General features: G+C 38.5%; 1 protein-coding gene across 2 annotated transcripts in view; it reads right to left on the reverse strand.

Moving 5' to 3' along the window:
• The window catches only part of BCAS3 (BCAS3 microtubule associated cell migration factor), a 589830-nt gene that overhangs the window by 531287 nt on the left and 33373 nt on the right, over nt 1-25170 (reverse strand). For both annotated transcript variants that reach the window (XM_068975810.1, XM_068975809.1), the window contains exon 5: nt 24317-24423. In XM_068975810.1, coding sequence (XP_068831911.1) covers nt 24317-24423 — 107 coding nt within the window. The remainder of the gene's footprint in view (nt 1-24316; nt 24424-25170) is intronic.

A 25170-nucleotide genomic window follows, 5' to 3' on the forward strand; every position in this document is an offset into this window, starting at 1 on the left:
CTGAGCTGCTATACTAAATTATAATAAAGAATAAAGAATATAACAAACCTGTCTTGCCACATTCACAATATGATAAACGTTTGTTATCACTGGATTTAATACCCAAGAGCTTACTTTGATAAACAAAAACATTTTGAAATCTGAACATACCATGCTTTTCAACATAACAGCTTTTAAAACAAACCAAAATGCCTTATTCTATTCTAAGCTTTTACTCTAAATCCCTCTTTAAATGTACACCAACAGGTTAAGGAAAAACATTAGGATTGATTACAAAAATACATCCCCATATTCATTACCCCATCCTTCTTACCCCTAAGTTAAGGTCCTAGAATCTTTCACTAAAACATCAGAGAAGGAAGTGGGGAAAGCACTATCACTATTCACAAAACAGTGATAGAAATTTATGAACATGTTAAAATCAAAATTGTTAGAAGCAGAATTCTAAAGTTTCCTGAGTCACGAATGTCAAGCATGACACTTGGAGGAGAGAACTATTCAAATAATATACGCAAATTCTACACTGGAATATAATTTCAGAATAGAAAAAGTGCTAATAACGTGGATACAGATAAGATGTGCACATTTTAGGGAGGACACAGAGAAAATGGATATGGTCTTACAGGCTCCACTTTGGCTGCCGTTTTCAATTACCTCTAATCACTTTATACAACATGTTATACTCATGCTATCAAATGAGTGTCAAATTGATTTTTTTAAGCCTTTCAAAGTGATTTTTAGGTTTCTTTAAAAAAAAAAAAAAAAAACCTCATTGAAAATAGCAAAGAATAAAATCCTCAGAGATGAGGATTTTAACTGATCCTGGGAAGAATCAGCAGGGGCTCTAAGTTCACTTCTAAACCAACACTAATAATAAATAGAAGGGTAGAACTACCAGCAAGGCATGTACCAAGCAAAGTTCCAACTTGCTGGCAACTGCAGTAACTTGGGGAGAGGAGCAAATAGGAAGGAAACCTCCCCAATAGCTCCTCATGGTCTCTGCCTTTGTTCTTACTGGCATTTTAATTTCTGATGACAGACTTTTGTTGTTTGGAGCATAAACCGGACGTACCAGTTTGGAGGCACAATAAGGAGAACAAAGAATGATTTGTTCACACTGTTGGAAAAAAATCTTTTCCAACCATAGAAAATAGCTTTCGCATGGTGAAAATATGCAAATTACATACCAAACCAAAAAGCGGTGGAGGGGAGGACAAGTTTAGAATCTCACAACTCAGTCGAAGGCAAGAGCAAATTATAACAGCCGAAGACAATCACACACACACAGAAAAGGCTGTAAAAGTAGCGGGAGAGCTTTGTAAGTGCTTTCAGAGAATCCTAAAAGCACATGAAGGTCATCTAACCCTCAGAACCAAACCTGCCTCTGAAATCCTGATGACTTTTCAAAGACATCTGACTACAAAATAGAAAAGTCAATCAAACACAAAGGACAATAATAATAATAACACTCTACAGTGACACAGAATCAGGACAGAACATATTTACACCCCCAACTTCCCTTTGAGACACTGCAAGTGGAGAACTTTGGTCTGCCATTGATTCTTCTTAGCAAACTTTATTGAAAGATAACAGACACAGAAGTAATACAGAAATCTTAGGTGTATGTACAGCTTAATGAATTTGCAATGTTAATACATATCTGTTACCAGCACAGACATTAAGAAACAGAACATTACGGACATTCAGAAGGTCCCTCCACACCCATTCCCAGTCACGAACCCAAGGCAACAACAACCGTAACTCTCGTGGTCTGGGTGCAGGTTGGAAAAGAATTTCCAGACATGAGACAGAATGAGAAGGAAATGAAGTTTATCAGAGTAGGAGACGCTGTTAGAACAGCAGGCCAGCTCAGGGGAGAACCAACCCTGGACAGGGGTCCGTAGTCCACTTCTATACCCAAGGAACAAGGAGTGGGACAGGGGTCTAACGGGGCATTTGCTGATGGGATGAAGCACATATACTGGGTGGGGGAAGAGTAAGGCAAATACCTTCTCCCTACCCATTATGGCAGAACGCGAAGAAGAACAGCCTCTTGATGAAAATAAGAGGAGAGTGAAAAAGTTGGCTTAAAACTCAGGATTCAGAAGACTAAGATCATGGCATCCGGTCCCCATCACTTCATGGAAATAGATGGGGAAACAGTAGAAACAGTGTCAGACTTTATTTGTTGGGCTCCAAAATCACTGCAGATGGTGACTGCAGCCATGAAATTAACAGACGCTTGCTCCTGGGAAGAAAAATTATGACGAACCTAGAGAACATATTAAAAAGCAGAGACATTACTTTGCCAACAAAGGTCCGTCTAGTCAAGGCTATGGGTTCTCTAGTAGTCATGTATGGGTGTGAAAGTTGGACCATAAAGAAATCTGAGCGCCAAAGAATTGATGCTTTTGAACTGTGGTGCTGGAGAAGACTCTTGAGAGTCCCTTGGACAGCAAGATCAAACCAGCCCATCCTAAAGGAAATCAGTCCTGAATATCACTGGAAGGACGGATGCTGAAGCTGAAACTCCAATACTCTGGCCACCTGATGCAAAGAACTGACTCATCTGAAAAAAGACTCTGATGCTGGAAAAGACTGAAGGCAGGAGGAGAAGGGGAAACAGAGGATGAGATGGCTGGATGTCATAACCAACTCCATGGACATGGGTTTGAGTAAACTCCGGGAGTTGGCAATGGAAGGGACGCCTGGCATGCTGTAGTCCACAGGGTTGCAAAGAGTCAGACACAACTGAGCAACTGAACTGAACTGATGGGATAGGAGGGGAGACAGGTTATACTGCTCAGGAAGACCTGAAATCTGTTAGTAGTTACAACATGGGGGAGGGAAAGACAATAAGGGTCTGGTTCTTCCATTCCTGCATTCTAAGACCCTCCCTGGTTTTATCTGCTCTTTTCATCCTTGGGTTACTACAATAACCACTATCTTGATTTTTCTGACATGTAAGTTTTACTTGTTCAAGTTTATAATGAAAACACACAGTATGTACTCTTTCGTGAATGGCTTTTACAACATCACATGCCTGTGAAATTCATTTGTATTGTTGCATATGATTATTTCTGTTGCTACACAGATTTCCATTGCATAAAAATACTACAGTTTATCCATTCTACCACTGGCTGATGGAAGTCTGTTGTTTCTAGTTGGGGCTCATAAAATATCAGGAAAAACTGCACAAACTTTCAAAGGAGAAAAAGGTTACTGTGTGTTCTTTCAGTGGATTATCAAGAATTGTACAGTAGATCCTTTGGGGCTATTTGATTCTGTAAGAACCTGCACCTTTGTTCTTGACCGAGCTATCTTACAATACTTTCAGTTGTAGAAAACTGATAGTAAGGCAATTGACGTTTGCCCACAGAAATGCAAATCAACTTTGTCTAGCAGAGATGCAATTGAATTCCACTGGTAAAAAAGATCCCACTCCCCCCCCAAAAAAAGATCCCAAGCAGTAGTTTTGTCCCAACAGGATATGAGCTGGGTTCACATTTCTTAACAGGTTCATTTCAGCATTCTTAACTGCTTATACCGTTCTTCAGATTCTCCTTTGAACCAGCGATAACTTGCCTAACACCTCATTAACAAGTTACATAAAATCTGTGACACATGTCCATTTTACAGTTGTATAAGTGTCATGATTTTACCATTTTTAAAATGGTAACATCATAAGGAATACTGCTATGAATATTCTTACACATGGCATTCAGGGGACATGTTTATTTGAGTACATACTACTGAAACTGCTTTTGTACTAGGAATATGGGCACATTTTTGGAGATTTTTAATGAAACAGTAACTGAACAACTTACCAGTGTAAGAGAGTTCTCTACCTGTTCCACATCCAACACTTGGTATCACTCTGGTGGATGTTCAGTGGGATTTTAATTTGCATTTTCTTCAAAGAAGGTGCTTGAACACCTTTTCATGTGCTTATCGGAATTCAGTTATACTATTTCATGAATGGCCTGATAAAGTCTCTGGCCCAATACAGCTGCTTGATTCTAAAAACTATGGATTTAGCCCTGTTTAGCAGCAGTGAGTGAAAGGCATAAATCAGTCTTCTCTGGCAAAGCAATGCTGCCTCAACCTAAATAAATAAACAACCTTTAGTATAGTTGTCCTCTACCATGGTGCATGACGTAAGAGTTCTGTCCTGAAGGACCCTTCATTCCCAGTGTTCTGTATGGTAATCAGCACAAAATATGAATGAGATTCTTTTTAGCAGCTCTGGAAAAACTAGAGCTTTTGGTCCATGATTGAATTCATATCTTAATTCTAAATCCAGTAATAAGCAGCTCTCCTCCCCATATAAGGTAAAATGACTGGGTTATAACAAAGTGATAGTCCGTGAAATGGAAAAATGTTGATTTATAAAAATTCACACAAACACTCAAAGCAAATACTGCTGCTGCTACTGCTAAGTCGCTTCAGTCGTGTCCGACTCTGTGCGACTCCGTAGATGGCAGCCCACCAGGCTCCCCCATCCTGGGATTCTCCAGGCAAGAACACTGGAGTGGGTTGCCATTTCCTTCTCTAGTAAAGCAAATACAGTACCTATTAAAGATAGAAAACATAAAAAATTACTGTATCTTCCCCCTATAACTCAGGCAGTTCAAACACAAAAGATAATGTTTGTAGTCTTTTTCTTTGATAAACACTTTAGCAAGTTTCAATCTCTAAAAAACTTAAATAGAGGCATTAATTTACCTATTTTTCAAAATGGCTATAACATATATAGTAGGGCAATTTTAGACTGGAAATATAAAAGACCAAGGCATCAGACATAAAAGACATCAGAAATAGAATTCCTCATGTTTATCTCAAGCACATCCTGACTTCCAGTCAAAAATATCTTTCACACCTGAATTCTCCAAACACTGCCTCTGGTTCCAGCTAGAAAATCTAAAAGAGTTAAAAGCACCTTGGAGAAGGAAATGGGAACCCACTCCAGTATTCTTGCCTGGAGAATTCCATGGACAGAGGAGCCTGGTGGGCTACAGTCCACGGGGTCACAAAGAGTCAGACACAACTGAGCAACTAATACTTGCACTTTCAAAAGCCCCCAATAGGTACGACCCCAGAAGTTTTATTCTTATTCTGAAATCATGGCCTATGGTAACAATGCCAAGTGAGTACAGTAAAAGAGACCATCAATTACAAATATCACATCAACAACATCAAGGATTCCAACAGTTAATTACAGTAGAAAATAAACTGGATTTGTGTTTATAAACTATTTAAGTGGGCTAAATCTGAGTTTGGCTTTAAAATAAGGGTAATAACATATCTATGTAACAAAGTAATGGTACTAAATTTCATAGTTATTAATAAGATGTTTTATTTATCAATAAAATATTGAAGCTGAGACTCCAATACTTTGGCCACTTGATGGATGCAAAGAACTGACTCATTTGAAAAGACCCTGATGCTGGGAAAGATTAAAGGTGGGAAGAGAAGGGGACAACAGAGGATGAGATGGTTGGATGCCATCACCAACTCAATGGACATGAGTTTGAGTAAACTCTGGGAATTGGTAATGGACAGGGAGGCCTGGCGTGCTGCAGTCCATGAAGCACTCCAGGTTGCAAAGAGTTGGACACTACTGAGCAACTGAACTAAGTGAACTAACAAATTATGTAAAGTACATAGTTGGCACACAGAGAGAGTTAAATCAAGAAGATGCCTTTCAGAACTTCCCTGGTGGTCCAGTGGTTAAAAATCTACCTTCCAATGGAGGGGAGGCAGGAGTTTGATCCCTGGTCGAGGAACTAAGACTCCACATGCCAAGGGGCAACTGAACCCTCATGTGACAACTAGACAGCCCACGAGCCACAACTATAGAGCCCACACACTTACCTGCACACCACAACTAAGACCCTGCTGCTGCTGCTGCTGCTGCTGCTGCTGCTAAGTCACTTCAGTCATGTCCAACTCTGTGCGACCCCATAGACGGCAGCCCACCAGGCTCCCCTGTCCCTGGAATTCTCCAGGCAAGAGTACTGGAGTGGGTTGCCATTTCCTTCTCCAATGCATGGAAGTGAAAAGTGAAAGTGAAGTCGTTCAGTCGTGTCTGACTCTGTGCGACCCCATGGACCGCAGCCCACCAGGCTCCTCCGTCCAGGGGATTTTCCAGGCAAGAGTACTGGAGTAGGGTGCCATCGTCTTCTCCGCAACTAAGACCCTACACACCCATAAATAAATATTTTTTAAAAAAAGAAAGATACTGGTTGGATGACTGAACCTATAAATAACTGACTAGGTCTATACTGGCCTCATCATTCAATCTCAGCAGTACTTGGCATAATTTGCCTTTGCCCCCTGGTTTTCAAAACATGTTGTTAATATTTAATATCTGGAAATGTGTTATAATACCATATCATGAAACACATTTGGGTACAACTCATTCTTGAACCCACTGGTGTAACACTTCCTAAGCTTTCCAGCTCTCAAGAGAAGGACCAATGCCTAAGAGACAAGCAGCACCTCCTCTGGGCAGCACGTTTCATCACACTGGTCTTCACACTCCTGGCCCCAGATCAAGGGCCACTCCACCTGGCAAACATCCCACATTCATTCCAACCTTTCTGTGTTTATGTAAAGTTTTTACCTGCAACAGGTTTTCCTACCAAGAATGATGTAAAAACAGCCCACTTAAATAAACAAATGGAGACATCAATCTTTTCTAACTGTCTCACAGGCAGCAGTCATATAGACACAACTGAAATGAAGTTCTTAATAAGTAAACATTGCTTCATCAGTCTTACAGTTAAAAGTAATACCAAACAGAATTTTTTCACTAAGGAGAAAAACGTAAACTATGGACTTAAGTTAATAAAGTGTCAATATTGGCTCACTAATTAAAAAAAAGTACCTCGGGAATTCCCTGGTGGTCAGTGATTAGGACTTCACACTTTCACTGCTGTGGGTCCAGGATCAATCCCTGGTCGGGGAACTAAGATCTTGTAAGCCAGGCACTGCCATCATTAATAGGAGATGTTAACAGGGGAAACCAGGGCAGGGAGGTGATTATGTTTGAGGGATACAGGGGAATTCTCTGTATTTTCTCCTCAACTTTTATGTAAACCTAAAACTGCTTTGAAAATTGTCTATTAATGTGTATTTAAATATATATGGAAAATGTGGAGATCCCACAAATAAATTTTAAACTTCTCTGATACCCTCCCAGCCCCTCACCCAAAAAAAAAAAAAAAAAAGAGAGAGATAAAAGGTAAAAAAGTAAAAATATACAGAAAGGTCTTCAGCATGGCCCTTAGCCAGCTGATGGGAACTAGGTCTCCAGTTGCCATTAACAATCCTCTGGGTCTTGCAAAGGTGAAAGGTAAAAATATAGAGAGAAAGGAGGAATGAAGAGGTGTTAAGGTCTTACACTAAAGAATTCAGTTCCTCAGGCAACAAAAGGCCCCTACTTGGTCTACTTAAATAAACAAGCATGTAAGTTACCACTTTGCTAGTTCTCTCACATACATACAGCACAACTGAACTTGCGAAGTTCTTGAAAATGAAGATTGGTTCATGGCAGTTTTTGCGTTGTTGTTGTGTGTTTTCTTTTTTTCGGTCAAGCCATGGCCCTTGAGGGATCAGGAATCAAACTCATGCCCCCTGCAATAGATGCACACAGTCCTACCCACTGGACAGCCAGGGAATTCCCAATAGCCTTTTTAACTTACAGAGTAACAACAATAATTTTTTTTTATCAAGGAGGAAAGGTAAATACATACACACACAAAATTTATTTAGTTAAAGAAAAAGGGTAAAAATGAAAACATAAAACAAGAGAGACAAGGGTAGGAGATGGAAGAGTCACCTTACACTAACATATTCGGTTCCTAAGCAACAGGAGGCTAGCACCCAGCTACATGAGTGCCAATCACAACTACAAAGCAAGCTCTCTCCAATCTGATGATATGCTTTCATTTTAGACATAAGGAAACAAAAGAAAACACGTCCAGATCAAAGAGGCATCAGAATCTCCTGTTAACACTGTATTCAAAAACAGTTTTTAAACTCGAGTTGTTTTTTTTTCTTCCCTCGAACAAGACACTGCCAGGCAGTCATTTTATGCGCTACAACTCTTCTCCAACAATTTCAAAAACTTAAGATAGCACACTTTGAGCAAAGTATTCCTAATGGTAAAAAAAAAAAAAAGGAGTTCTTTTGAAAGCTCCTAAAAGTAGGAGGAAATAGGGGACAAGTTTTTTGTTTTACTTTTTGCCTAGCTAACCACAAATGATTCAGTTAATGTCAGTGTCAGTATCTTTGTAACCTACTCTGCATGCCATCAAGAAAAAAATGCAAACCACAAAAACCACCTAAAATGCATATTTGTGAGGACTAACAACTTATAGAACAGATATTCACTAACCACATGAAGCAGACAGCAACCAAGTCTGTATTTTGGTCTTAACACTAAATTCAAAATACAAAACTTGAGGCAAGAAGGAAGTGAGTTTCAAGAACAATATGAAAACCGCAGAACATAAATAATGAACAGAACTTGTAATCATATTTTCATACTTCCAAATTTTTTTTTACACACAGAGAGAGGAGTATCTTAAGGAAACTTTAACCTTTCCCCTTTATCCTGATTTTTGAAAGGAAGATCAAAGAAAAGCAGTTTAAACTCACACGTTCCTCCGGTTATGCAACGCAGATTTAGACATTACACTTCAAAACCCCAGCCATTACTTCAGCACCACCAGTCCAAATATCATCACGGAGCTTTGAAGCGGCCCTAATGGTATCTTCCATTTGCAAGTAACACTTCTGTAGTCAAAAGATCTTACCCCGGGTAGATGTTAATGTAAAACCACTCAGACTACACAGACACACACGCCTGGAGGCAGACTAGAAGGTGTTCAGAAGTCAATGTAACACCATTACAGAGCGTGTCAGCCTAGGAGCTGTCATAAACACTTCATAATCACTCAGACACACAAACTGGATTCCCCTTAACTCGTTATTTTATTTCACGCTGAGTACATGTCCAATTGAAAAGGAACAAGAGAAAACGATGCTACAGATAAGCCAATTTTGGCTTATAGCCTTTTTCCACTTTTAAAAGACTGAGCTTGTCATATTTTATTGGCATTGTAAACCTACACTGATATAATCTGTGGATTGAAGATAGTTTTGCAGTAGATATCTAACCAAAGAGAAACTGATTATATCAAAGAGAAGGAAGGCTAAGGTTTTTCTTCTGTAAAATAGGTATCATACAAACTTGTAAGATTGACCAGATGATAAAAAATGACTTACAGTGCCAAAAGGTGCAGGAAATGGAGCTACTAGAATTCTTAGATATTGCAGATGTTAAGTGTATAACGGTACAGGCTCTTTGGAAAACTCCAGGAAATTTCTAATAAAGTTAAATACATGCCTAACCTATGACCCAGCAATTCTACTCCTAGATAGATACTCAAAAACAGAGTATTATTCACAGATCTACAATGATGTTCATAGGAGCTTTATTCACTATAGCCAAAAGCCAGAAACACAAATGCCCATCAAAAGAACAGCTAAACAAACTGCAGCATATTCAATCCACAGAATGAAACACAGTCATGAAAAAAATAAAAAATACAAACTACTACAAAATGTAACAACACGGATGAATTTTTAAAAAGACACAGCACAAAAGATAGACACAAAGTATAATAGCACATGCTGTGTGCCTCTACTTATACAAAGTTCAATGAGACAAAGCTAATCTACAGTTAGAATAGTGATTACCTTGGGGTTAATACTGTCTGGGGAACTTTCTGAGTAAGAAAAATGTTCTACATTTTGTTCTCAATGGTAGTTCCATTTATTTGCATGTGTATACACATATATACACACTTACATGAACATACATAAAACACACAGTCATCAAACTATAGACTTGACATCTGTACATTTTGTGGTAATCTTTACAGGTATATGTCTTAATTTTTAAAGGTATATGTCATAGAGACACTGTGGTGCCTCCAGACAAAAGGGTATCACCCAGCACTAGAAATAAATGTGCCATCAGCCATGGCAAGATGTGAGGCAGACGCAAATGCATGTCACTAAGTGAAGGAAGCTGACCTGAAATGGCTGCATACTGCATGATTTCAAGTACAGGACATTCTGGAAAAGGCAAAACTACATGGACAGTAAAAAGACCAGTGGTTGCCAGAGGAGGGAGCACACAAGATTTTTCGATCAGGGCCCAGGCAGAGCACACTTAGGGCAGTGAGACTCTCTGTCTGATTCTGTAATGGTGGGGACGTGTCATTACACATCTGTCAAAACCCGCAGCATGTGCAACACTGAAAGCAAATCTAACGTAAACCATGGACTCTGAATGATAATGTGGGGTCGGCACAGGTTCATCAGTTCAAACATGGCACCACTCTGATGTGCAATGCTGATTAATGGGGAGGCTATGTGTTTGTGGGGGCAAGAGGATGTGGTGGGAACTCTGTACGTTCAGCTCAATTTTGCTGTGAACCTAAAACTGCTCTGAAAAATGCTTTTTTTTTTCCTTAAGTTATCTATCAAAGAAGCTGAGCTGGTTAAATACGAACTTCAATTTTTTCCTCTGTAAACTGGGAATAATAGTAACTAGTCAAATTGATAAGATAATAAGACAATAAAGGGTAATGTGCCTAAAATAATGTGTGTAGTACATTCTGATTTTTAATAGTTGTTACTATTTGTATTATGAAATTTCACTGTGCAGCACAAGCGTCAAAATTCCCCAAAGCACCCCAACACCGCTCAGGGTTCTACTGCACTCTGCTCAAACCCCCATCGTGACATGAATCTCATAGACTCAGTACTGCCAACATTTTGGACGCAACAATTTTTGTTATAGGAGGTTGTCTAGTACACGGTACGATGTACAGCATTTCTGGCTTTTACTCACTAGATGCCAGTAGCAACTCCTAATGATGACAATAAAAAATGTCTGCAAACATAGACAAATGTTTCCTTGGGGGCAAAATCACTCCCATTTGGGAAGCTCCGACACAGACTGCAATTATGTAGTGACACAGCGCACAAGTAAAATGCAATCTCCTCGAGGCAGGGCTCAGCCCTTAGCTACATTATACATCCTAATATGTGGCATAGACCTAAAGTTCCAGTGTGGCTGAAGGGAAAAACAAGGGTTCTGCTAATTAATTTTTTAAAGAGATTTTAGGAAAAGGGGATAGACTGGGAATGGAAATAGAATGAAAGCAAACAGCCAAAGATTATAAAATTGACTTTGAATCTTTCTGATACTGACTCCCTAGAATAGGGAGCAAAAGGCTGAAATCTTGAAACATATTTATTAACATATATACTCATATATACATGTGCATATATATGTGTGTGTGCACATACATATGTAAATATATATGTAAATACACACACACGTATCCTACCAGACAATGTACCTGGCACCAGAGATATAGACCATGAAAACCTAATCATAGTTCTAGAGACACTTACAAAGAATTCTCCCAACTGCTAATGTAAAGTGAAGATTTCCAGAAAATACTGAAACACACAGGAAAACTGAATCAAAAATTATGAAATCAGAAACTCTTAACTTCATTCCTTCGGGCCTATGTTCAAAATTCAAACATTAAATAGATTATGAACAAAATTTAGAAGATAGAAATACTACTTCAGTTCCCTTTTAAAGCCCCCAGGGGGGAATTCTCTGGTGGTCTGGTTGTTGAGACACCACGCTTCTACTGTGTGGGGCACAGGTTTGGTCCCTGTCAGGGAACCAGATCCCACATGCCACCTGGTACAGCCAATAAGAAAGTCCCCAGAAACCTATTATTTTCTATTATCTCACCCTTCTCATCTGAAAAAAAAAATGAGAACACAGTTGATTACTACCGATCAACCAGAATGAATATTAAGGGAAAGGCTTATAATGGATAGCACTTAATTTTAATATGTAAAAATACAGACATTTCAATTCCATTATTCTCACTATAGTGTGTCTGTATGTGTGTGTGTATACGTATACATGTACAATAAATCTTCGGTATGCTTAACTACACTCAACAACTTTTCCCATCAAATTATATGTATCTAAGCCAGTAGTTTCAACCAAAATTTTCTCTGGAGTTGTGGTTCTCAACCAGAGGATATTTGGCAATGACTGGAGACATTTTTAATTGTCATAATTAAGGGAGTTGGTTTGGGCATTTAGTAGACAGAAGCCACAGATGTGACTATGTATGCTACAATGTACAGAACAGCCCCCCATAATAAAGAGTTACCTGGTCCAAAATGCCAATAAAGGCAAGAATGAGTCACAAATATATATAACTTGTATTTGCATACTTTGATGTGTTATGTATTAAAATTCATTTAAATTAATTTCTTATTTTAAAAAGTATCAGCCTTTTAAAACAATCATTTGTTAATTCTGTTATCACTTCTGACAGTTCACATCAAGATGACCAGTACTTTTTAAACCAGAAACATATACATAAAGAAAGAAGACAGGGCTTCCCTGGTGGCTCAGTGGTAAAGAATCCATCTGTCAATGCAGGAGACACAGGTTCAATCCCTGATCCTGAGCCTGCTCTCTAGAGCCCCAGGGCTGCAACTTCTGAGCCCATGCACTGCAGCTAGAGTAACCCCGCCTGACGCAACTAGAAAAAAGTCCGCATAGCAACAAAGATCACGTCTTTGTTGGTCATAAATAAATAAATACAATAATAAATCTACTTAAATGAATTTTTAAAAAGGAAAGAAAGTAGATTAAAAGCAAAGGCATAAGAGAAAATCTTGTGATCAATGTACTCTGTCTAGCTGCAAATAATCCCCCAGGCCAAGGTGAAGAATATTCAAATATGGCAAACTGAAAAAAAAAAAATGGACTTAGTCTCAAGATTAATCATTACATCTGTAGAGGAAAATCTGATTGAGTTCATATACTATGAATCCATCAACATAAAGTTCAAAATAGGTAAAATGACCATAATTCATGGTGTTAAAGATCAATGTATTAGGTCAACTAAATCTAAATAAAACTGGAAAAGACAAACTATAAAAAAAATTTTTTTAATCATTGTAAATATCTATTTCCTGGTTTTGATATGGTACTATAATTTATATGTCACCTCTGGGATAAATTGAGGGAAATGCACCCAGGACTCTAATAGTCTACAATTTCCCATGAGTCTATAATTTTTTCAAAATTCAGAGGTTTTAAAAATCAATTTGAAAATAGACTAAAAATAAAAGCAAAAACATAGAAATGGTCAAAATTACGTACTCATATTTGGTGGGCAAAGAATGGTCCTTTCAGGAGTGCTGAGTTCATGCGTGCTCAGTCATGTCCAACTCTGTGACCTCACTGACTGTAGCCCACCAGGCTCCTCTGTCCATGGGATTCTCCAAGCAAGAATACTTCAGTGGGTTGCCCTTTCCTCCTCCAGGGGACCTTCCTGACCCAGGAACTGAATCCACATCTCCTGAGTCTCCTGCATTGGCAGGTGAATTCTTTACCACTGAGCTACCTGGGAAGTCAGTCCGTTCAGGAAATGGTGCTAAATCAATTACATTTTTAAATTTTTTCAATTCAGAAAAGTCTTGACCCCTGCGTCAAACCATATACCAAAAATTTCAAAAAGATTATAAATCTAAAGATAATGGCAATCTTCTAGCAGAAAACATAACAGAATATTTTCATGGCCTTAGAATAAACAAGGATACAAAAAGCATTAAGAATAGAGTAAACCACTTAAAATTTGATTTGGATTTCCTTCATCAAAAGACAACATTAAAAAAGGAAAAATTTAAAGAAACCTATAAGGAAGACTAACAGATAAATGATGAAATCAGAAAATGGACTGGATTATTATTTGTATCAAATTTAAAGGTGCTGGTTTTGATTACAGTGCTATGGTTTTAAAAGATAATGTGCTTGTTCCCAGGAAATATGTACAGAATTTTTTATGGAAGGAGGGCATAAATTCTCCTACTGATAAATGGTTCAGAAAAAAACCACACAGAAAAAATTGAGAGAATGATAAAGAAAAAGTAAAATCTCCTTCACTGGTAAATCTGAGTAATGAGTAACAGGAGTTCCTTCTATTAGTACAAAATTTTCTGAAAGTTAAAATTATTGCAAAACAAAAGCATCTTTAAAGCCACAATAAGATACCAACCCAAATACACAGGAATGGTTAAAATTAGAAAGACTGACAATACCAAGAGCTAGTGAGAACGTGCAGCATGTAAAACTTTCATAAATTGCTGGTGGGAGTACATACTGGTAAAACCACTTCGGAAAACTGATTGGCAATATCTACTGAAGTTTTAAACGTACACGTTCACTTCGACACAGCAAATCCACTTCTAGGTCTACATCCCAGAGAAACGGGTGCAGCATATATCCACCAAGGAACACATACAAGAGCACCAGAGCAGCTTTATCCATAACATTCAAAAAGCGGAATCAACAAAAATGTTAATCAGTTGTATAATGGAAAGGCCTCCCCAGTGGCTCAGATGGTAAAGAATCTGCCTGCAATGCAGGAGATTCAGGTTCGATCTTTGGGTCAGGAAGATCCCCTGGAGAAGGGAATAGCAACCCACTCCAGTATTCTTGTCTGGACAGAGATACCTTTCCATGGGGTTGCAAAGAGTAGGACACTAAAAATAGTATACAGCAAAATTAAGAACAAATCACTCACTGCTACATACAATAACATGAAAGAATCTCATAGTCACACTGTTGAGAGAAAGAAGCCAGACACAAAAGAATAGACTGGATTATCTCTGACCACCCCGCAACACACACCCTGTTTTTTTTAAGTTCAAGAATAGAAAACACTAATCTCTGGTGATAGAAGTCAGAATAGTGGTTACTTAGAGGTACAAGGAGGGCAGTAGTGACAGGCAGGTGGCATGAGCGACTCCTGAGTCGCTGGAAAGGGTCTGTGTCTTAATCTGAGTTGTGCCCAGAAAGTTATATACACACATTAAAAACTCAGTCTGCTCACTGATGATCTCTGCACTTGATGGTATTTAACATATTCAGTGAAATTCGTAAGAAAAACAGCTGCCTTCCGCACACTCACTGGTCAGCTTGTGTCCAAAGAAGATCTTCCATTTTAGAGTGGAAAAATATCAAAAATATTTCAAACGAGAGATTCCGATTTACAATAATAAATTTCAAACTCATTTTTCAAATCAACAAAAGTCACAGAAAGCCACTATTTAAACACTGGAAAGACTAAACTTTAGATATAGACTTGTTTAAAGTAATACCTAAGGAAACATATTCCACAGAAAATATTTTCCTCTACTGATCTAAGTGAATTCCACAAGCTACTTAAACATTATTCTTCACTTCTGCTTTTATTAGGGCTTCCCTGCTGGCTCAGATGGTAAAGAATCTGCCTGCAATGCAGGAGACCTGGGTTCGATGCCTGGGTCGGGAAGATCCCCTGGAGAAGGAAGAGCAACCCATTCCAGTATTCTTGCCTGGGAAATCCTGTGGAGAGAGGAGCCTGGCAGAATTCCACAAGTTATTTCAATATTATTCTTCTTTTCTGCTTTTATTCACTCTGTGACACCCGAAGATCGTCCATTGCCAAGTGACTAAAGAGCCATCCATTACTTCTCTTTCCAGTAATAAGAGACTGAACCAATCAAAATAAAGCTCTACTCTCAACAAAGGCAATTTTTTTGATTTGGGTCCATATTCAAACTTTCTCTGCTTGCCAGTTACCCAAATCACTGACTTTAGTTTGTTCCCAAATGAAACCCATAAAAATTGTTTCCTAGCTAGCAATCTCAACATGGCAAAGTTGGCACCCATCTTCTAACAAATAATAAGCTAATTGGTATTCACCTCAAATATGTCCTTGCAGGTTTTCTCTGACGTTTTCAATGTAAAGGCAAGACAAAAAGTGTAAAAGCCACACTAAAAGCTTTAGGGAAAATATCTTCTTTTAAGGGAACAGCTGGACTTTTCTTAGCTCAATGTGTTAGCGACACCTAGTGTTGCTTCTTTGCAGCACATCCAAGAAAACACTCCGAATCTTAACTTCAGTCGTTCAGTCATGTCTGACTCTTTGCAACCCTGTGGACTGCAGCACAGCAGGCTTCCCTGTCCATCACCAACTCCCAGACCTTGCTCAAACTCATGTCCATCGAGTGAGTGATGCCATCCAACCGTCTCATCCTCTGTTGTCCCCTTCTCCTGCTGCCTTCAGTCTTTCCCAGGATCAGGGTTTTTTCCAATGTGTCAGCTCTTCCCATCAGGTGGCCGAAGTATTGGAGTTTCAGCATCAGCATCAGTCCTTCCAATGAATATTCAGGACTGATTTCCTTTAGGATGGACTGGTTGGATCTCCTTGCTGTCCAAGGGACTCAAAAGACTTCTCTAACACCACAGGTCAAAAGCATAAGTTCTGCAGCACTCAGCTTTCTTTATGGTCCAACTCTCACATCCATACATAACTACTGGAAAAACCATAGCTTTCACTAGACAGCCTTTTGTTGGTAAAGTAATGCCTCTGCTTTTTAATATGCTGTCCAGGTTGGTCATAGCTTTTCTTCCAAGGAGCAAATGTCTTTTAATTTCATGGCTGCAGTCACCATCTGCAGTGATTTTGGAGCCCAAGAAAATAAAGTCTGTCACTGTTCCCCATCTATTTGCCATGAAGTGTTAGGACAAGGTGCCATGATCTTAGTTTTCTGAATGCTGAGTTTTAACCCATCTTTTTCACTCTCCTCTTTCACTTTCATCAAAAGGCACGTTAGTTCCTCTTCACTTTCGGCCATAAGGATGGTGTCACCTGCATATCTGAAGTTATTGATATTCCTCCCCACAATCTTGATTCCAGCTTGTGCTTCATTCAGTCCAGCATTTCCCATGATATACTCTGCACATGAGTTAAATAAGCAGGAGGACAATATATAGCCTTGATGTACTCCTTTCCCAATTTTGAACCAGTCCATTGTTCCATGTCCAGTCCTAACTGTTGCTTCTTGACTTGCATACAGATTTCTCAGGAGGCAGGTCAGGTGGTCTGGTGTTCCCATCTCTTTCAGAATTTTCCACAGTTTCTTGTGATCCACACAGTCAAAGGCTTTGGCATAGTCAATAAAGCAGAAATAGATGTTTTGCTGGAATTCTCTTGCTTTAAGATGATCCAGCAGATGCTGGCATTTTGATCTCTGGTTCTTCTGCTTTTTCTAAATCCAGCTTGCATATCTGGAAATTCTCGGTTCACACACTGTTGAAACCTGGCTTGGAGAATTTTGAGCATTACTTTAGTAGCATGTGAGACAAGTACAACTGTGTAGTAGTTTGAGCATTCTTTGGCATTGCCTTTCTTTAGGATTGGAATGAAAACTGACCTTTGCCAGTCCTGTGGCCACTGTTGAGTTTTCCAAATTTGCTGGCATACTGAGTGTAGCACTTTCACAGCATCATCTTTTAGGATATGAAATAGCTCAGTTGGAATTCCATCACCTCCACTAGCTTTGTTCATAGTGATCCTTCCTAAGGCCCACTTGACTTCGCATTCCAGGATGGCTGGTTCTAGGTGAGTGATCACACCACTGTGGTTATCTGGGATATGAAGATCTTTTTTGTACAGTTCTGTGTATTCTTGCCACCTTTTCTTATTATCTTCTGCTTCTGTTAGGTTCATACTGTTTCTGTCCTTTACTGTGCCCATCTTTGCATGAAATGATCCCTTGGTATCTAATTTTCCTGAAGAGATCTCTAGTCTTTCCCATTCTATTGTTTTCCTCTATTTGTTTGTACTGATCACTTAAGAATGTTTTCTTATCTCTCCTTGCTATTCTTTGGAATTCAGACAGAAATATCTTTCTTTTTCTCCTTTGCCTTTCGCTTCTCTTCTTTTCTCAGCTGCTTTTAAGGACTCCTCAGACAACCATTTGCCTTTCTGCATTTCTTCTTCTTGGGGATGGTTTTGATCACTGCCTTCTACAATGTTACAAACCTTCGTGCATAGTTCTTTAGGCACTCTATCAGATCTAATCCCCTGAATCTATTTGTCACTTCCATTGTATAATCGTAAGGGGTCATACCTGAATGGTCCAGTGGTTTTCCCTAATAAATCTTAACTTACTGAACCTCAAATACACTGTTTCATACAACTCTCATCTTTTAGATCTGTTTAAGATATTAAGCACTTCAAAAGAGGATGAGAGGACTTCCATGGTGGTGCAGTGGATAGGAATCCATCTGCGAATACAAGGGACATGGGTTTAATTCCTGGTCTGGGAACATTCCACATGCTGCAGAGCAACTAAGCCTGAGTGCCATAACTAAAACAGGCAAAACTAATCTACAGGCAAACTCATCTACAGTGGAAAATAAGATAACAATAGTGGCTGTTTCACAGATGGGATGGAGGAAAAATTGAGAACAGCCATGAGGGAAATTTCTTGAATGATAATCATGGTCTATATCTTGACAGACATTTGGGCTGCCATGTACTTATCAAAGCTCAGGAAAGTTTACATATTAAGATCTGTGTATTAAACTGTGGGTAAACTTTACATTAAAAACTAATCAAATATTCAACTTTAATGATAAGCCATGCAAAAGTAGTTAGGGGAAACCATGCTGATTTTGCAATTTACTTTGAAATGCACCCAATAAGATCTATAGGTATAAAGAAAATTAAGCAAATACAGTAAACATTTTCATGGTATAATCGAGGTGGTAAGTATATATATTTTCCGTAAAACTGGTTCAACTTTGCTCTATATTCAGACTTTTTGAAGTTCTTACAACGGTACAAAGCTCATTGTAAGTTTTATCTTGCAAAACTGTAGCCCAGCACCACCTCTGAGATACCCAGCATTTTTTACCTGCTCACCAAGCTCCATCAAAGTGACTCCCTGCTATTTTTAAATATAGGAAACAGAATCCTATATGAGAGAGTACTGCCTTTAAATGCCCCTTCCTCAAATGCCCACAAGACTTAATCCTCCGCACTTCTGCTCTGCAAATCACTGAGAGAGGCTTTCCAAGACTACCTTACATAATATAGCAACCCACAACATCAACCACCCCACTATAACACCTGGTATGTGTTTACCTATATCAAAGCATGGTACATGTTTTAATATCATCTTCCCCACTCTTCAATCCACCTACCTAGAATAGATATTCCATAAGAATAATGGTTTTGTTTAGCTCAATGTTGTTTTCCCAGCACCTTGAACAAGGTCTGGCATACAAAAGACAATCAATAAATCTTTGCTGAGTGAATGAATTAATGAATGAACGAGGCAAGTATAAATGGCATGACTATATAAGAATGCAATTTGGCAAATCTACCAAAAGCCTTAGTATACCTTTTATTGATCTCTCTAAATTACATAATCATAAAGATATTTTTCTCAATATTCTTAAGAAGAAAAAAACTTAAGAAATCTCAGTGTCCAACTATAAAGAACATTTCCACCTCAGAACCTCTGACTTTACTATTTGCTGTTCCAATCATACTGTGGCTAAATTTAATTACTTTCATGCCACTTCCTTATTATAATCTCTTTTTTCTTCATTTACAATTTATCTTTATTTTTATTTAAATCCAGTTCTTCTACTAGCTCCATTAGAGAAAAGACCCTATTTTGCTCAAAATACATACTTTATTACAGACTTGTGTTGAATAAATGAACACTTTTTAAGTTCTCATATCTCAGTGTACCCAGTCAATCTATGTGTAAGACTGGCTGAAAATATATATATATATATATATATATATATAGAATACAAGCAAGATATTTTAAAATAACTGAAATAAATAAAATAAATAACTAAGATAACAAGAGCTAAAAGAATTACGGGAGTTCAAGGAAAAGTACAGAACTACTGGGTTTTTTGCTTTTTGGTTTTTTTTCATATAAATCCCATAAATCTGTTTGGTCTTTAGTCCATGTACTGCTGATTTTTTTAATTAACTTACATTACCATATGTAAAATAGACAGAATTTGCTGTATGACTCAGGGAACTCAAACAGGTGCTCTGTAACAACCTAGAGGGGTAAGATGGGAGGGAGGGAACATATGTATACCTATGACTGATTCATGTTAATGTTTGACAGAAAATAACAATTCTGTAAAACAGTTATCCTTCAAATAAAAAATATTTTTTTTTTAATTTTTTAAAGAATTTTAAAGGAATTCCCTGGCAGCCCAGTGGTTAGAACTCTGTGCTCTCACTGCCATAGGCCACATTCAAACCTTGACTGGGGAACTAAGATCCCACAAGCCACGCACCATGGCCAAAAGAAAATAAAATAAATTTTTTAAAAAAGAATTTTAAGCAAGAGCACCGATATTTACATAACCAAAAAGAGGTAATGACATTGCTGGGCATGAGTAGGAAAGGGACCTATTTATCCAGACCAACAACATAAATAATCATTCTTTCTCATGTTACATCAGATGTGTTGACAGAAGGCGCCGGACAGCTTGGGAAAGCTATGAATACTGGTGTTTTCCTGCAGGCATCTCATACACAAAGTCGCAGGGACTGGGCAGGAGAGATACTACTTCTGCACAGTTTTGAGCTAACTCTACTTAGCTAGATTCTGAGATATCATCTAAGCCTCAACTGCATTTGTGCATTTCATAAAAAAAAAACAGTCAATTCTAAAGGAAATCAACCCTGAATATTCATTGGTAGGACTGTTGCTGAAGATGAAGCTCCAATACTTTGGCCACCTGATGCAAAGACCCAATTCACTGGAAAAGATCTGACTCACTGGAAAAGATCCTAATGCTGGGAAAGATTGAATGCAAAAGGAGAAGAGAGTGTCAGAGGAAGAGAAGGTTAGAAAGTATCACTAACTCAATGGACATGAATTTGAGCAAACTCTGGGAGACAGCATTGGACAGAGGAGCCTGGCTTGCTACAGCCCATGTGATCACAAAGAGTCACACATGACTTAGTGAATGAACAACAACAACGAACTTCATAAAGAATTTTTTTTTTAATGTTTAGCCAGGATGTTTATTTTCTTAATCTGAGACTCAGAGGTGGGACAATTATATAAAATCAACCTTGGGCACAAACTTGAAGCAAAAACTGAGCTGAAATTCAGACAAGGATTGACTTTTTGCCCACCCTCACTTAACTCAAAAGCAAATACGCTTTGTGGTCTCAAAGGTCCCTTAGAACCAGGTTTATTTCTAGACTGACCAACATAAGCTCCTGATCTATACATGGTAACACTTAAATGATAACTGAATGGCTAACTAATGATAAGTTTCAGAAGGGTTTAGTTAGAGTAATGGGTAACTCACACTCGTCTATAAAGGATGAACATATGAAGGTACATCATAACCGTTTACACTGAAAACTAACACTAAGCTGCCCTACCACTTGCACGGCACATCTTCTGCTACCGCAGAGAGGAAACAGAGCCCTTAGAATATGAAGTCAGACAGAACTGGGTTTGCATTCCAATTCCTCCTCTTTTAAGTAGTGTGACCTTACCACCTATAAAATAGGATAACTTCTCCCTCACAGTATACAACACATGAGACAATGTGTATATAAAGCTCTCTGAACACAGTAAGAGCTCCATCAGTGCAACAGAAGGAGCTTATTTTTTCCAAACTGCCTCCTAATTCTTGAACCAGTCCTCATGGGGGCTATACTACTACAAGAGTAACAACTGACAGTCAATGAAAACTCCACAAAGAAAAGATTATTTAATTCTCTCAAAATACAATCTGGGCATAAGAATTACTTTAAAGAAGTAATTAAAATTACTCAGAAGACCTTTAAGTTATTCAGAGCTAGACATAAGTCAACTATTAAAAGCGATGCCTCTAATTATAACCAAACCAAGTGGGCAGCCTGAGTACCACCAAAGGAATGTGCTCAATCTGGTCAACACCCCTAATCCCACAAGGCCCAACCCTGTTAAAACTCGAGCTTCCTCTTTGCCTTCAACTCTGTCAACAAACAGTAAAGAATCAAAATGGTGGTGACCGAAATGGGAAGGGAATCCAAGAAAGAAGATATATATACATTTATACACATATAGCTGATTCATTCTGCTGTGCAGTAGAGACTAACACAGCATTATACAGCAATTAACTCCAATCACTCAATCACTAAAAACTAAAATTTAGTCTCCATTAGTCAAAATTAGTCTCCATTAATAAGAAAAGGTTACATTTACAAAATCCTCTCCTCTGAACACAATCTAGAATTATTTCCCTTGTTAGGAAAAAGCAAACAAACAAAACACCGTTTCATTTTAGGTCCTGTGTCTATGCCTTTGGCATGATACTTCAATTACAAACAATATTGCAAAGTCTTGAAAAAATGTCAACCTCACATCCCCAAAGGCAAAAAAACAAATTCACTCAATCCATGACATACAAACAGGATTCTTCTATCTCTGCAAAATAAAACCAATCTTTAAGAAATATAAAGCCTCAAACCCTAAACATTTAATAATATGATATGTAATTATTATAAGATTAGTACCTGTATGTGTGTGTGTGTGTGTGTTAGTAGCTCAGTCGTACCCGACTCTTTGCAACCCCATGGACTAAACAGCCTGCCAGGCTCCTCCATCCATGGATTTCTCCAAGCAAGCATACAGGAGTGGGTTGCCATTCCCTTCTCCAAGGGATCTTCCCAACCCAGGGATCAAACCTGGGTCTCCTGCATTACAGGCAGATTCTTTACCAACTGAGTCACTAGGGAAGCCCCCTATTAAGATTAGAGGGAACTATAACATGATTTACAGAATATAAGAATAAATAATATTTTTACTTAAAATGTTTAAGAATTGTGAAGATCAATATATTCATTATTCAATAATCCTTAAGCCAAATTCTGTAGAACATCTAGCATTTCATTAAATTTGAGGGAATGTATATTTGCTTATAAATCTTCTAGGAAGTAACCATAAGAACTCAAAAGAACTGAAAAGGGAAGAAAAAAAATTCTAGTTGAACCACCCATGCAAAATAGGCTTCAAACAATGTAGTCAATGCGTTTATTAAAGGCACAAATATTGGCCCCACGTCTCTAACTGCAAAAAAAAAAAAAAAAGAAACCTACACAACAGATGTCCCACCTGCCAACTAGGCCTTCCACCCCAATCTACAGGAGAGACATGATACCTAGGCCATGCCAAACACCAGAATACAACTAAGTATAAGCCAAAGTATGTAGTCCCAACTACACTTCACTGAGCTGTGATCCCACCAAGCCTCTTCCTCTTCTAGTACATTTACTTCTGGTCATTCCAGAGAAGCACATGTAGGACTGAAGATGGAAACTGGGACCACTGCTAGGCAATTTAAAACATTTATCGAAACTGTGATTTATCCTAAACTGATACACAGACACAAAATGACCTTAGTTCAAGCTCATGTATACATCATTTCTAATATCAGAAAAGGCGAGGGGAGGGTGCACTCAAGTGTTTCCAATAATTGGAAACAAGTTACGGAAATTAAGGAAAGTCCAAATAAGAGCATTATATGTGGCTATATATCTCATAGAGAAACTCTTGGAATACTAATTCATAAGTAAAAAATAGCAAAGTACAGACAGTTGTATAGTATGTTCCCTTCTGTTAAGGAAGGGCAGGGTGGGAGAAATATATATGTTCTTATTTGCCAAAAAAATCAGGATACATAAGAAACTAGAAATCCTAGGGAACTAGAAACTACTCAAGATAAAGGAAACTGAGGAAAACAGTGGTAGGGAGTTTTGTTACCCACTTACACCTCTTGAATTTTGTACCATGTGGATGTTTTAACTGACTCAAAACATTTTTTTTAATAATCGCTAATTTTTTAAGCCTTCTATAAGCTTCTTTGTTGTTGTTTAATCACTAAGTCATGTCTAACTCTGCAACTCCACAGACTGTAGCGTGCCACGCTCCTCTGTCCAAGGGATTTTCCAGGCAAGATCCCCCGGAGGAGGTTGCCATTTCCTTTTCCAGGGCTTAGCCTCTTTACTCTTTTGTAAAAATTTCAGGAAAACAGAACAATAATACCTACTTCGTAGGGTTACCATGATGAGACGTGAGATCTTCCGTGTAAAGTGATCCCCACAATCGCTGGCCTACTTTACAAACCATTTACCGCATGGTTCAGTTCCCACTTGCCCTTTACTCCTTGGGCCTCCTATGGGGTTCAACACAAAGCAGTCTCTGAGCAACTGCTTGCAAAATAAATGGAGGAGTCCTTAGAGAAAATATGGTCACCAGCTAGCATGCTGCAAAGTTTTCTGTTTCACGGAGTCAGCATCTTCATACTTACAGGGATGCTCCAGACCTGCATTCCATCACTGTAGCCAATCATAATCAGCAAAGGCGGCTCATTCCCCGTGCTATGAATTTCATGAAATTCCAGATTTCTTGATGTATCTGCATTAGAATTAAATAACAGAAGAGGAAATTTAAGACACAATCAATCAACAAAAAAGACACTCCTTTAATGCATAACGACTGCTTCAATTATTTTGCAATAAAAAGTTCAGAAGTTTCGGGACTTCCCTGGTGGTCCAGTGGTTAACAATCTGCCCTGCAATGCAGGAGACATGGGTTCAATCCCTGGTCAGGGACCTAAGATTCCACATGCTACGGGGGCAACCAAGCCTGAGCACCACAACTACTGAGGCCAAGCACCACAAGTAGAGAGTCCAACGCAATGAAAGGCCCCACAGGACACAGTGAAGATCCCGGGTGCCACAACTAAGATATGATCCAACCAAATAGTTTCTTTAAAAATTCAGAAGTTTTGGAAAACATTTAAAGGAAAGTGAAAAGAAAGCTGAAATCACAAAACTAGTAGTTTTTCTTTGTTTGTCGTCGTTTCGTTGCTACGTCTTTTCTGACTCTTTGTGACCCCTCATGACATTATGCAGGAGACAGGGATCAAGACCATCCCCATGGAAAAGAAATGCAAAAAAGAAAAATGGCTGTCTGAGGAGACCTTACAAATAGCTGTGAAAAGAAGAGAAGCGAAAAGCAAGGGAGAAAAGGAAAGATATAAGCATCTAAATGTAGAGTCCCAAAGAATAGCAAGAAGAGATATGAAAGGATTTCTCAGCAATCAGTGCAAAGAAATAGAGGAAAAGAACAGAATGGGAAAGACTAGAGATCTCTTCAAGA

Source organism: Capricornis sumatraensis, chromosome 8 (assembly GCF_032405125.1).
Source record: "Capricornis sumatraensis isolate serow.1 chromosome 8, serow.2, whole genome shotgun sequence".
Lineage (NCBI taxonomy): Eukaryota > Metazoa > Chordata > Mammalia > Artiodactyla > Bovidae > Capricornis > Capricornis sumatraensis.